Source organism: Vicugna pacos, chromosome 19, assembly GCF_048564905.1.
Source record: "Vicugna pacos chromosome 19, VicPac4, whole genome shotgun sequence".
Lineage (NCBI taxonomy): Eukaryota > Metazoa > Chordata > Mammalia > Artiodactyla > Camelidae > Vicugna > Vicugna pacos.
In genome coordinates this window covers 21213111-21227381 of record NC_133005.1, presented here as the reverse complement: position 1 = coordinate 21227381, position 14271 = coordinate 21213111, and the positions used below count along the sequence as shown (strand labels likewise).

The 14271-nt window shown below is 52.6% G+C and overlaps 1 protein-coding gene across 3 annotated transcripts in view; it reads right to left on the bottom strand.

Moving 5' to 3' along the window:
* Nucleotides 1-9742: 9742 nt before the first annotated feature.
* The window catches only part of UBOX5 (U-box domain containing 5), a 31739-nt gene continuing 27210 nt past the window's right edge, over nucleotides 9743-14271 (bottom strand). For 2 of the 3 annotated variants that reach the window (XM_006207327.4, XM_031674985.2), the window contains 2 exons: nucleotides 12855-13016; nucleotides 9743-10486 (listed from right to left, as the gene is read on the bottom strand). In XM_006207327.4, the coding sequence (XP_006207389.1) occupies nucleotides 10278-10486; nucleotides 12855-13016 (371 nt within the window). In that variant the 3' untranslated portion in view covers nucleotides 9743-10277. The remainder of the gene's footprint in view (nucleotides 10487-12854; nucleotides 13017-14271) is intronic. The other variant, XM_015241810.3, reaches the window with a different exon arrangement.

Genomic DNA, 14271 nt, shown 5'->3' with positions numbered 1-14271 from the left:
GAGATCTTTACACAACAAAGAAGGTGCAGGCCTCTCGATTAAACCCCAAACCTCAAAATGTTCTTTAAATACTTCCTTACCCTTAGACCATCTTTTCTGAGAACAAGTAGCAGTTGACTGTCCTGATCTCCCATTCCTTTTTTTAAATTCCTCTTTTCTCAGGGTCAGCCCAGTGCCTGTACCACATGACATCTCTGCTCCCCTCCAAAGAGGAGAGTGCTCTCATTTTCAAACAGGTCTGCTGCCAGCTGCTAGTAGTTGGCGTCTCATCTCATCTGTCTTCTGTTAGTCTGGCTCAAGGACTCTCAGCAGTGTGGACACACACATTCTCCGTGAACTCCGCAGAGGTGAACGGAAGCGAGAAGTTGTAGGAGCCCAAGAACTGTGGACTGAAGAGAATCAAAGCGGGCGGCTGAACAGGGGTGACGGACATAAAAAACCGCTGGGCCTTGATGTGAAACTGTAGTTAGTCTGCACCAGGAGTAAGGGGGAAAAAAACCCTTTCACTTCTTCATCAGAGGGAGGAAGCTGAATGTGATATTAATCAGAGCCCTAAAGGGGGTTACATTTAACTTAAATCAGAAAAGACATCATAAAAATTCTTACTTGCAAAAACAACCGAAATAAAACGCAAAAATAAACTAGGGAAAATATTTTTGATAGACTCTTTTCTGCATTAAAAGCCCGCACAGCGGCCAAGTGGATGGGTTCACATCTGGGGACTCGGCTCCAGTGCCACATCCCACGGGGCCGGCCCGGCGCACCCGCTACGGACAGTGGCTGCTGCTTAGGTGGGGTGGGGGGAGGGATACCGAGGTGGCCCCCTTGGCTGGGCTGGGGAAGAGCCAGGGGAGGGTCATATGCCAGCTCCCCAAGCAGCAGCCGGACGATCGGTAAGAAACGCCGTGGGCCGAGGGGACCCGACGGGGTCGAGCGCAAATCGGGCGGCGCTGCCGGGGCGCACGGCCGCCTGGCTGGCGGCTCCCGGGAGGCCCGCGGCCGCGGCGGGACGAGCCGAACCCCAGCCGCCCGCCGCCCGGAGCCCGGGAGCGCGGCGCTCGCATCTCTCTGCGCCGCCCGCCTCCCGGACCCCGCGCTCCCGGCGGGGAAACGCGCGCGGGGCGGCCCCGCGTGGCGCGAGTGGAGGGCGGCCTGGCGGGCGGGGAGGTCCCGGTACATCTTCGGGGCCTGCGGTCTGCGGAGCGAAGGTTGAGTGGGGAGCTCCGGGAAGAGAGGGCGGGAGGGCGCACCTGGCAGGACAAATAGCTTGTGTGTGCAAAGGGGTGAAGGAGCAGGATCCAAGCGTGTGTATGTGTGTGCGCGTGTGTGCGCGCGCGTGTGTGTGTCGGAACGTAATACAGAGACGTACAGGCATGTTGAACCACAGGTAACAGAGACTTCATCGCACTGAGTACCCGGCGGCGCTGTTCTAAGCCTTTTATATGTATTTCCTCCTTGAGCTCGCATAAAACCCTAGAAAGGAGGAAGTAATTTTTACCTTCATTTCCAGACAGGAAACTGAAGGACAGAGAGATTGGGTAACTTGTCCCAGGAGGCACAGGCGATAAACTGTAGACCTGGGGTTGGAACACAAGCCCCAGAGTCTGAGCCCTTCACCCCTGGGCTGCCTCGCAGCCCACCAACAGTGATTAAGCCACCAGCACATTAACCACTTCCTAGGATTCAGGGTTGGAAGCTGGTGGTCCTGTGCCTGGCTGGGGGTTCAGGATGTCACCTGGGAATTCTTAACCCGCTTTGAGCACCTTCCACATAACTGGGTGTCCCTCCTCATGGCAAGGGAGGCAGCCACAAAATAGGCCTCCTCCTCTGAGCGTCTCCCTTCTCAGGGAGGAGAAACTTGCCTGTCTATCTTCTGCACTAAGCAGGGGAGATGCATAAACAGGGCTAATGGAGAACAGCTAACGTTCACTGCAAGCTGATAAGGTGTTCCCAGCACCACACTACATGCTATGGAACATAGGTTTATCACCATTTTATTGATGTGCAAACTGAGGCACAAAGGGGTAAAGCAGTTTCCTGAAGTGCCATAGCTAGCAAGGATCTGGAGCAGGATCCCAACCTAGCATCCAAACTCCGGAGCACCTGAGAGGGGTCCCCAACCCTGAGTCTTTCGAGGCTTTGGCAGGTTCCCCCAGGTTGTGATTCACTGTTTTGTTGGGGAGAGGGAACTCCAGGAGCTCCCACCATCACGTACTAAATTTGTTCATCTGAGGCCGCCCCAATTTGCTTCAAAATAACGTGACAGGGGTGAATTGGGTGAGGGTAAGTACAGATGAAACGAGACTGGCCATGAATTGAGAATTGTTGAAATTGGATGATGGGGACAGGAGAGTTGATTATACTAATCTGTATTTTTGTGTATTTGTGAGATTTTTCATAATAAAAAGGTTTTTTTCCAAATTATCAGCCCCACCTTTTTTGGGACTTGGGGTAAAATATGACTAAACATAAAAGTTGTGAGTCAAGCTAACAAAATGTTAAATAAAACGGGTTCTGTTCTCCCACCTTGACAAATACATGTTCATGATAACTCGGAGCCCAGGTTCATATTCGGAGTTCTGCAGCCGAACTTGGCAACCTGGGGGCACTGGTCTTTGTTCTGTCCCAAATCCCAAGGGCCAAGCACACTAGTGGGCATTCCTGGCTCTGCCTGTGCACCTTGCAAATTGCCTCCCCTTCCCACCACGCAGGCAGGCACATTTGCACACGTGAGGTGTGAGGTGTAGTCCCCCTGGGGCACAGGCTCATGGAAGAGGACTCCTCCAGCCGCAGACACAGCTGTGGGGAGGCTAGGCAGGGCTTTCCAGGCCACAGCCCACAATGTACAGATTCTGGGTGGGCCTCTCCCCTGGTCTCACCCTAAGGAGAACCAGAGCAAGCTCTCTAGAGGCCAGGGCTGTCTGCTCTCGTCTGGGTCTGAGGCATTTCTGGTCCTTGAGTCTCCCAGAACCCCGCCCTCAGGAGGCACATGGTTCCAACAACTCAGCTGCTTCATCGTCACCTGCCATAGGATACCAGGGTCCGAACCACAGCATAAACATCCATTCCACTGCTTCTGCCCCTTCCTGGACAATCCTCCGTGGTCCTTATGTTCTTGAGAATCTATGCCCATCCCTTAAGTGTCTAAATAGAGCTCCCTTGGTGTGCATCCAGTGGAGAAAGGGTAATGCCCTAAAAGAAAATCAGGATGATATTATGTGAAGGGGTAATGTGTGCCCCACCCCTACAAAGTCCACTGAGATATTTTTCTGAAATTAGAACCAGAATTCCATCTGTCTCACCCCCACCCCTGACTTTAGCAGAACTGACCCTTCCTGCAGGTCGATGTGGTACCCTGTCTAGACATCCCTTGATCATGTGCTTCTCCATCTCTCTCCCCTACTTGACAATGTTCCTCTCATCAATGTGTCCCCAGGACCCTGCAATGGGCCCCACACTGGCTCTTGTGGTCGAGTTAGTGTGCCACGCTGCCCGCGTGAGCGTCAGAGTCCTCTGTCTGTGCTGGCCACCCACAGCCAGGATACAAAGTACAAGCAAAGGGATGTTTTCAGGCTTTCCCCTCCCCTCTCTGCTAAGAGGATTCTATGACAGCTTCAGAAACCAGTAGGGTCACTGTTGCCCACAGCATTGGTGGAAGCATCCACAAGCCCATCCAGAGTCAAGAGAAGGAAACAAGTGCCCCTTTGGATGGGAGGAGAGCTGACTAATTGGCAACCAATCATTGAAAGTAGTCACAGTGGTGTGAAATCAGGAGGAAAGGATGAGACTCAGGTTTGAAATAGGGGTTTCCAGGGAGCGTTGAAAAGAAAGGTCTGGGAGCAGATGCACAAAAGTACTGCGGGAGATACACACGAGGATAAAAGAAGAATTTTAAGAAGAGCTGCTGAGTAACATTACATTATCACGTGAAACGGCATTTTGGCTGCTGAATCTGTGGTTTTGCTCCAGATCAAAGATGGAGCTGCACGGGGCCGCAACTCTGCAGGTGTTAAACAGACCAGCTGGAGCAGGTCCAGCTAAACCACGCCCAGCCCCGCCCTTGGGTTCCTTAAGTTGAGGAAACTTCCAGGGTTGAGGCACTTACCATCATTTCCGCCATCTCATTACAGAAGGTCAGTCTGCCAAAGCTGTCTCATGCTAGCGCGTGCCCCAGCATCTCATTTCCCCCATGTTCACGCTCCCCCGTCCCCTCCTCATTCCCAGGGGCCCGATCCCCCCAAGCCTGATCTCATCCTTAGGGTGGGAGGGAGAGGAAGGCAGGTGAGAGGGGCTCTCTCTGGAGGATCCTGATTTCTGAGACAGGCTAATTACAGGCTTCCTAATTAATGAGCCATGGGGTTGCATTTCATCAGCTGAGTCACGGTTGATGTCTGGGCCCTGGGCCCAAGGGGAGGGTAGGAAGCATCACGGGAGGGGCAGGCCAGCCTGTGTCTCTGCCTACCCACCCTGATTCTCTACCCCCTCTCTTCTCAAACCCAGTTCTCCTTATGGGTTTACAGGGTGTCGGCAGCCCCGCTTCCCCTCTATGCCTGCTTCTGCTTCCTGATGCCTACCTGGGACTGTCCCCTAGTCTCTCCATCGCTTACACCTGCCCACTCCACCAGGACCATGTAGAGCTCATTGGTTACTGCTTCCCAATCACCCAGTTTCTCTGTCAAACTGGATCTCCCTCAGTCACACACATCGCACAACTGGGGCTGCTGTCTGCACGATGGCAACTACATCTGGAGGGGATCCTAGCACCCCCTGCCCTTGGCCCCAGTCAGAGACCACTCCTGAGCTGCTGCGCCTGCTCCTCCCAACACCTTCCTCGGTCAGGTCAGTAACTCTACTTTTCCATTCACATTTCAACCGGGAGATGGATCCGTTTACCCGAGGTTAACTCTGCTGAGACTTCATTAGAGGGGAGCATCTTTTATTTTTGTGCCTAGAGGTGTAACATTTTTGAATCTTCAAAAGCCGTGCTGTAGCTCGGTCACAAGTTGTTATTCTGCAATTAATTGTACTTGTGCCTCTGGTTCCGGGTCACACTGCAGACTTGGGCCCAAGTGGAAAGGTTCCTGTAGGTGGTAGAGTTGGGTGGTCTCCCGCCAGATCGGGGCTGGTGGTGCCACTGCCCTGCACCGTGTTCCAGTTCCTTAAGGGCTCTGTGGTGACAACATCCAGGCCACCTCTATGGAGGGGACTTGAATCTGCTCTTTGCCAGCTTCTACTACTTTCAGAGCACCTCAGGGGTTAAGTTGGTGGCCTTGGGGTCAGTCAGATGAGACTTTCACTGAACTGAGCCTCGGCTTCCTCCTTCCACCAAGAGGTAAGGGAATTCAGGGAGTTAAAACGTATAAAGCACGATGCCCAGGACAGTGTGCTCAGCACATAGAAACTTTCTAAAAAATGTTTGAATGCAAAGGGGTTTTTTTTGTTTGTTTCACACATGGATGGCATTCAAAGTCTCCATAATCTCCAAGATAATACACGCAAAATCACGCATGTGCAAACCACTTGTTCCTGGGCCCATCTTTGGGACAGGCCTGGCCCCCTACAGGGGGCAAAGTGCCTCCGAAGCCCCCCAGAGCCCAGCCCTGGCTGCTCAGGCTGCCTGCTCGTGTGGCTGAAATTGCTCTCTTCATTTTTGCCGAGGAGCCTGCAGGCTAGAATCCTGTAAGTGGGATGACTGGGTCAGAGGGATCATGCTTTTGTCACTTCGCTAGGCATTCCCCTCCACAGAGTGGCAGCCCCCGCATTCCCACAGCCTCACCGGCAGATTGTGGCCACATTTTGAGATTTGTGCCAATCTGATAAACAAGAAATGGTATTTCAGGGTAGTTTTTATTTCATTATACTATGAGCAAGGTTGAACCTTTTTTGACATGTTTAAAAGACCATTTGCATTTCTTTGTGTGTCTTTCTTATTGTTAGAAGCTATAGATTAGAATATTAACCATTGTAATGCAAGTTACGTATTATATTTTCCCAGCTTGAAATATATGTTTTCACTTTGCTAATGGTGGATTTTTTTTTTCTACGTAAAGTTTTTTGTTGTTGTTGTTGTTCTCAATTTTTTGTTTAGTCAAATGTATAGATTTTTTTCCCTTAATGTACCTGGATTCGGAAATCAGGAAAGTTTTCCTGACTTTCAGGTTTACAGGAATTCCTTCATTTTTCGTTTCATTCTAGTTCTTAGATGGTTTTGTTCTTCCAGTGACTCTAGCACCACTCACTGAAAGGTCTTTCCCCCTTCATCCGCGATGTCACCTTTATAGGGTGCTGAATTTCCATATGCAGTTGGGCCTATTTTAAAATCTGTTTCTTAGGTCTGTCTGTGTATTCGTGGGTTAGTTCTCCCCACCTCAAACCCAAACTGTTCATTTTCAGCTAAAGTCACGGGGCGACTGTTGTGCACCAGCCTGTGCTGGGCGGGGGGCAGGTGAACTAGGCCTCTGGATGCACTGGCCAGTTCAGGGATTTTTTGGTTACTCCAGTTTGTTCTTCAAAAAGATCTTTATAATAAGAATAGTGTCTAATGACAAGGGCAAATGTCCATTAAATAATGTTAAGGGAAATAGCAGGCAACAGAACCACATGGTATATACACGGGCATCTCTTTCCTTATGGAGAAGTGTTGGAAGGGAAAAAAGCTAAAATGTTCGTGTGGTCATCTCACAACAGTAGGGTTACAGGAAGCACGAGCTTGTTACTGACGCAAACCTTCATGGAGAAAACCTGCCGACCACCCAAGGCTGTCTCTTCCTCCCTCCTCCCCTCCTCCCTGTGTCACTCTGGAGGTCATGTCAACCTTCTGGGCCACAGCATCTCTTTGTAAGGAAGGGAGGGCATTACAGGAGAGCAGAGGCTGGGGTTAGGGCATCTGCCAGGTCTGGGGGTGGGAGTGGCAGGTGAGGTTCATCTGAGTCTCCAGCCCCCTGTCCTGTTCTCCATTATAAGCCCCTACCCCCTTGCAGGGGTGTCTCCTGACTTTCTCAGGAGACAGATTCATAAGCAGTAAGGAGACCACCAAGGGCCAGTCTTACCCAGTTCCTACATTGGCCCAGCACTGTCCAACAGAACTTTCTTTGACGGTGGAATGTCCTGTATCTGTGCTGTCCAACAGGGTAGCCACTAGCATACATGACTATAAAGTATGTAAAATGTGGCTGATGTAACTGAGGAACAGAGTTTTCATTTCATTTACTTTTGATTACATAGTCACTTGTGGCTAGTGACTGCTACCATGGACAGTGCATCTTCGGCCAATTCCCAGCCCAATCACTCCCCCTTCCCACCTAGAACTGGAAGGAAAGAGCCCTCCTGTGTAAGCCGACCAAGAGGCCAGGCAGGCTAGAGCAGGCTGGGGAGAGAGAGGGCTGGAAGTGGAGAGAGGGCAGCTCTGCAGGAGGGGGCCAGCCTGAGGCAGTCCCGCCCGGGCCCCAGCGGCCCGCACAAAGGCAGCCAGCCCAGCATCACAATACCGCAGGCGGAAGGTGAGCAGCAGCCTGGAAGCCTGGTGGGCGGTTTCCTCCAGGGGCAGGTCTCTTTGTCTGCAGACCTACTTACAGCAACCCAGGCAGCAGAGGACCTGTTTCCTGGGGAATGGAAAAGCACCCAGCGGCTGAGCGGCCTTGAGCTGACCTACAGAAGGAAGCAGGGCTGGCATGGGGATGGGGGCCAGCGCTGGCCACAGGACCCAGAAGCTGCAGGGGGTTGGAGCACTCCGAGCACCGAGCAGCTGCTCATTTTCTTGGTGATTTGGTTTTCCTACTTCTTCTACCTTCAGGACTACTTCTGAGTAGCCCTCCCTCCTGCCTGCCCCTGGGGCTGGAGGGCAACAGCAGAGTGAGCGTGAGTGAGGGCAGAGGGGCTGAGGGCCGGGGACATGGACACCCAGGGAGGACAGCTGGGACTCCAGGCAAGGTCTCACTCTGTACCTGGGGATGGAGATTTGGAGATCAGTCACTGGGGTCCTGCCTCTGCTCTCAAAGGGCCAGGGCTTCGTGCCGCCAAACTGACTTTGTATTGAGTAAATGCTACAGGAAAGGGGACATGTGCCCCACAGAACCCGTGTGAGGGGGCAGTGGGGTCTGGAGCTGGCTCAGAAAGTCAGTGGAGTCCAGCTCCTTGAGTTGATTGGTTAACTGCTTTGTGCCTGGCCCCAGGCTCTGGTGAGAAGCAAACCTTTTGAGTCTAGCTGGCAGCAAGAGAAATGTTATTCCCATTTTCTAGGGGAGAGAAACTGAGCCCAGCGGTGCCTAGTGTGTTCCTGGAAAGGGTAGTGAGAAGACAGCTTCCTTTTGGGGGACGCTTTAAAATAAAATAAAAATAGATGCATCTCCAAGGATGTGAAGGTGGCTCCACCTGGGAGCAGGACAGAAACGGTCTGCCACCGTGGCTCCCATGCCTGGTTTCCCAGCAGAGCTACCTGGGATGCAGGAGCCTGTTCAAAATGCAGCTCACCAGGCCCCCTGCACGAGAGGAGGCAGCTCTGCCCTCCTCTGGGCACTCTGTGCTTTCTGCTGGTCCCATGTGGGCAGCTTCCTCAGGCTCCCAGGTTGGGACAGACAGGACAACCCCCAGAGAGACGGCCTCCCAGCAGTGAATTTGCTCTTGGGGAACTAGGCTGTTGCCCAACCACCGCAGCAGAGCTTTTGCTGCAAATAAACGGAGGGGCTTTTCCTAGAACACATGCACACAAGAAGGGTAAGGCAAGCATCTGGAACGGCCCAGATGTTTAAAGCCAAAGGACAAAGGAGCCTCACCAGCCAAGAGGAAAGCCCACCAGCACAGACCCTGGAGCCTCGTGGAGGGTCATGCGAGGAGGGGTCAAGGGAAGCGTCACCAGAGGCAGAGGGGAGGGTGGGATTGCCTCTCGGCAGCCACATTTGTGGACATACACATCCTCTAGGAATTCTTAAAAACAGCTTCTCTAACTCCAACCCCCAATCTCTAAACTCTTGGATCTGGAATCCAAGAATCTGTATTTTTAAGACGCTCTCTCTTTGCCCCGTTAGTCTAAGAACTGTACTTCTCTCTGCCCCCTGCTGCAAAGCATGGAAGCCAGAAAGAACGCTGGCCTTCTCCCGGGGGGTCCCCCTAGAGCGAGGCCAGGGGCCCGTGGGAGGGGCAGGAGGGACAGTGGCTCAGATTCCCGGGTAGCCTCAAGGACCCCCCAGCCTGTCCACAGGTCCCTGTGATGAAATCTCAAGGATAAAAATATGAAGCATCACTGGGCTCCTCCTTCCCAAACATACTCAGAAGGGAATCGGGAATAGCATGTTGTATTTTCTCAGTGACGTTCTTCATGACTAGAACCTATTCCATACAGTAAACAGTTAGGAATACATATATTCTCTCTAGGACTCCATAAAACTAAATTTTGAGTAGAAAAAAAATGCAGCCTATAAACAAGTATTTTTTTCTAAAATAGGTCCCATGCAGAAAAGACCCCTTCCCCGTCTGAGGACAGTGCAGCTCCATCAACATGCAGCTAAGTGAGCTGTCACCCGCTTAGGGGGCTGCTCGACCTGCCCCACCGGTGTGTACACCCCCTGCAAGCCCTCACGGTCAGGCTCCTCTGCGAAGGCGAGTTCTTGTCACTCCAGGCCACTGACCCAAATTACAGCCTAACAGGGTTGCAGTGACTGCTCACGGCTGCCCTGGGACAGTGCCACCTTGTGTGGGTGGGTGCAGCTATAGGAGAATGATGACACAGACGGGAGGAAGCCACAGGGGACGTCAACCATCACTTTATTAAGGCTGGGAGTGGTCTGAGAGTCAGAGGGGCCAAGTCATTCACTGCCCAGACCCTTGCCTCGGTCCATTTCTGGGCGACACTGAAGGCGGAGGCTCTCAGACACCCCGAGCCAGTCTGCTGTGCTCCGTTCACATCCACCCGTAAGATGAGGGGTGTGTGCAGACAACTTAGGGGGCTCTTGGCAGGGAGGGGCTGGCTCTAGCAGGCCCTGGGCTCTGGCAGGGGGCTGGAAGGGGTGCATGAAAGGGCAGGGACATGTCCCCATCCCTCCCAGCCCAAACTATGGCTTTGTTATCCTATTGCCACTTGGGCGGCGTAGGGTGCCCCTCCCACCTCCCCTCACTCGGCAGGCCCCTGTGTGAACTGTGGGAGGGGAAAACAGGAAAGCCCCTAGGAAAGCAAAGGCCCCTCTGTGCTTGGGACCTGGCCAGACCTCAGGGGCGCTGACCCCCACTCCTGCTCTTGCTCAGCTCCTCCCAGCGATGGGTCTTCTCGGGTTGAGGCCGATCACTCAGAAGTGAACCCGCAGAACATCCTGGCTGGCGATGGGCCGCTGGCAGGCTGTGCATGTCATGGGCAGGGAGCGCTGCTTCTCACCCAGGCAGGGCCGGCACAGCAGGTGGCCACAGGGAAGCTGGTACACGGGCTCCTTTTTGAAGTAGGGAGAAAACACTCTTTTGCAGGAGGCGCACTCGGGGCCCAGGACGCTCCCAGGCTGCTCTGGTAAATCAGGGAGAAAAATAGGCCAGGGTTAGGGAAAACTGCCCTGGATCCAGGCTCCAACCTGAAGGGAGGGCACATGCCTGGCGTGGGACCGGAAGCTTCTCTACCCTGCACCCCTGAGCAGCCTGGCTTTCTCCCTCTCTAGGCCGCCTCTGACTGATCTGGGAGGAGAGTGTGCCAGGGAGCCTGGGAACTAGGGGGCCTTCTCGTGATCATCAAATCTCAGTGCTCCAATAAACGCTCAAGAAAAGCCGCCATCTGAGGGCTGCTGGGCAGCACTGGGCCCTTCCTGCTGCTCTCCCAGCAAGATGGACTTTCCTCTGGGACAGGGTGCCAAGGCCAGAGCAAGGCACAAGACTATCTTGATAAACAGCAAGAAGGGTGAGATATGACAAGAAGAGAAAAAAGCAAAAAATGGCCTCATGTACCTGGGATGGGCAGGTCAAGGAGGAATGGAGGTCACCAGAGGGGCAGGTCTGAGGTCTGTCTGTAGCAGGTGTGCCGGCTGAGCCTGGCACCTGCTTCTCTGTAGCTCTGGAGCCCCCTCTCAACCCATCAATCCCCTTCCTGTGCTGCAGGCTCTCTCCTTCCATGCTTCCCACAGGGTCTGCTGAATGAGGGCCACAGTGGGCAGGTCCTGCCACCCTCCTCCCTAAGCTACACCTGCAGCTCTTCCTCCTCTCAGGGCCCTTGCCTAGGGCCGCAGCTCTTTCCCCACCAGTCCGCACCCATCTGGAGAGGGCAAGGATGACCTCTCGAGGGAAGAGCCATAAGGATGAAAGGTAGCCAGCCATGCAAGAGTGAAAGAGACAGCAAGTACAAAGAGTGGCCGGTCCCTTAAAGAAACAGTGAGAGTGTGGCTTCAGATGAGACTGCAGAGCAGGATGCAGTGGGGCTAGGGCATGCAGGACCTCACAGGCAGCAGTTTAGATTTTATTCCAAGTTCAATGAGATGCCCTGGAAGGATTCTAAGAAATGGAGTACCATGACCTGGTTTACATTGTAAGGAGATCCCTCTGGCTCCTGTGAAGATGATGAGCCAGGCAAGGGTGTCTGTTGGGGAGCAGCAGGGGCTGCCACAGGAATCTGGGGGAGCGGAACACGAGCCAAGGCCAGGGCAGCAGCAAGAGTAAGGAGCGGAGAGGACCTCCCTGAGACCTACTTTGCAGAAGTATACACAGGACTTGATGATGAACAGAATGTCAGGAATGTTGACGGAAATCACGGATGACTTCCAGGTTACAGGCCTGACTAAAAGGCAGAAGATGCTGCTCTTTACCAGTGATGGGATGATGGGGGACTGGGTGGGGGGGTACTTTGGAAGGTGCCTGCAGTTCTGAGTTAGAATTCCACTCAAGATATCCATGAGTTTCTCACACAGAGGTGCCAAGTAGCTGTAAGGAAGGTCGGGGTCTGAGTAAAGGAGAGGCAGGAGCTATAGGTGAACACGGCAGTCACCAAATGGGCTCTCACTTGGATGACACAGAGTATAGGGAAGAGGGTACCAAGACCAGAGTCTAGAAGACAAGGAAGAGTTAGCAATGGAAACTGAAGAGAGACTGTTTCAGGAAGGAGAGGCTGGTTAGCCCCAACAGGTGCTGCTGAGAGGGTAAGTGACCGTCGGATTTAGGGTCATGAAAACTGCTGTCACCTGGACAAGACAAGTTCTTGGGAATGGTCAGGATGGAAACATAATCAGAGAGACAGGGAGGTGAGGACATGAGACAGAAAGGCAAGATGGCCTGGGATCCAGACCACAAGGGAAGGGACTGACTTTGGATAGGCAGAGGAATCAAGCGCACACTTTATCGTTAGCCCCACCAGATTTCACCTTGTGAAAAAGGCCCTGGGTCCTCTCACTTTGTATCCTAATTGATTCTGTCATCCAATGCCGTCCCAGGTCCGTTTTAGGCACAACTTGGCTCAGTAAGCTACCACTGTTCTAAGATGCTGGTGAAAATGTTAACAAGAAGGGATAAAGATGATATACTCAATCTGAAACCGCCCTCCACATTCACATAAAGTACCCCAGGTGTCAGATGGGAGGCAGACTATGTGAGAAAAATAAACAAAAAAGGAGAGACAAAAAAAGTCCTCAGGACAGAATAATTAACATTAGACCTTACCAAAAACAAAGCAGAGGGTAGCTAAGCCCTAAGTCCACAGAATTACTAAGAATCGACTAAAGAAAGCCTTTTCTGCGAGAAGTTAAACTCCACAGGCAGCCCCTCAACTTTCCCTGGTTCAAGCCCCAGGCCTGGGTGTCAGGACTGAGGAGGCTGGGCGCAGAGGTCCACACAGCCCCCAGGGCATGGCCCAGCACCCTGATTGAGGGCTCCAAGGAAACGGACAGGGCCCACCTTACCCGAGCTGGCGCCCGGCCTCCAGGAAGTACTGCTCCCTCTTGTGCCAAGCTGCTGGACCTGTCCCCTGGTCAGCCGAGCGGTGAACGAGGGCATGGAGCCAAGGGTCGACGTCAAGGCAATTTCCAAGCTTTGTGACAGCTTTTGCTCATGGGACACTGGACCTGTTGAGAGATGCACAGACCACAATATCCAGAGAGAGAAGACCAAAACACAAGGTCCTCTGAGGACCCCAAAATGGTACTTCCAACCAACAGACACAAATGTAAAGAGAGTCCTCTCTGATGTCTACTAGAGGATTGTGATGACAGACGACCAGGAGTTAAAGCTCTAGGCTCCCTGGCAGTTCTTACCCATCCCACACTGCTTTTAGGGTTCCTGGGCTCTGCGCTCTTTCCTCCTCCTCAACAAATTACTCAGCAGGCCTAGGCCACCTTGTGGCTCACCTGCAGAACTGCACCCTACTTTCCGAAGGCCTCCCTGCCTGCCAGGGAGAAGACTGGGGCAAGCTAAGGCCCAGCCTTGTTCCCTGCCCCTATTCCCTCCCCAACAGCCTTGGCTGCTCTTTCTCTGTCTCCTCCCTCCGGGGTTCGCCACCACTCTGCAAGGCCACTGGCCTGCACTCTCTTGGTGTTCGTGTCCTCTCTCTCCTTAGGTAAATTTAAAGCGAAGCGGTTGTTACTGAGTGGAATGATGAAGCCCTCCCTCTGCCCGCCCCACTATCTAGAGGGCCTTCTCAGGCTGTGTGCTGAGGACAAAGGCAATGGGGGAGGGGGACAGCTGCCCAAGAAAGGACCCAGAGATCTGTCTGGTAGCAGGGTCCACAAAACCACCCCAAACTGGGGTGTAGAATGTTTGGTCTATAGTATGTAGGACACAGGCTTATCAACTGGAGGCCTTGAAGTAGCACTGGTCAGCATGGTCCTGTGTTACCAACAAATCTGTCAAGGCCAACATCACTGGAGACTCCCACAGACATCAGGGTCTGAGCACCTTCCTCCTCATCTTGTTCCACTGCATCTCAGACGTTTCCAGGAGTTTCTGAGGGTCTTGTTAACTAAAATTTACACTCAAAGCCAGAGAAAACAGAGATGCAGACTTTAAGTGCACTACTGCATAAGCCTTTTAGAACAAGAGAGGAAATTAAAGAATGATAAAATCTCAACAGACTGGTTTTCATAAGGAAAAAGAAAAATTTGTCAAAGAGCTGTCTCCAAAAGCACCAAGCACTGACAGTCACAGGGGAATTCTACCAAACAATGTAAAGAGCACATTTTTCTAATACTACTAGTTGCTCCAGAGTTTAGAAAAGGAAAATTTCCTAATTCTACTTATAGAGCAAATAAACCTGACACCAAAACCTGACCAAAGATGGTGTGCACATGTGTGTGCGCATGCGCACACACACACACACAACTG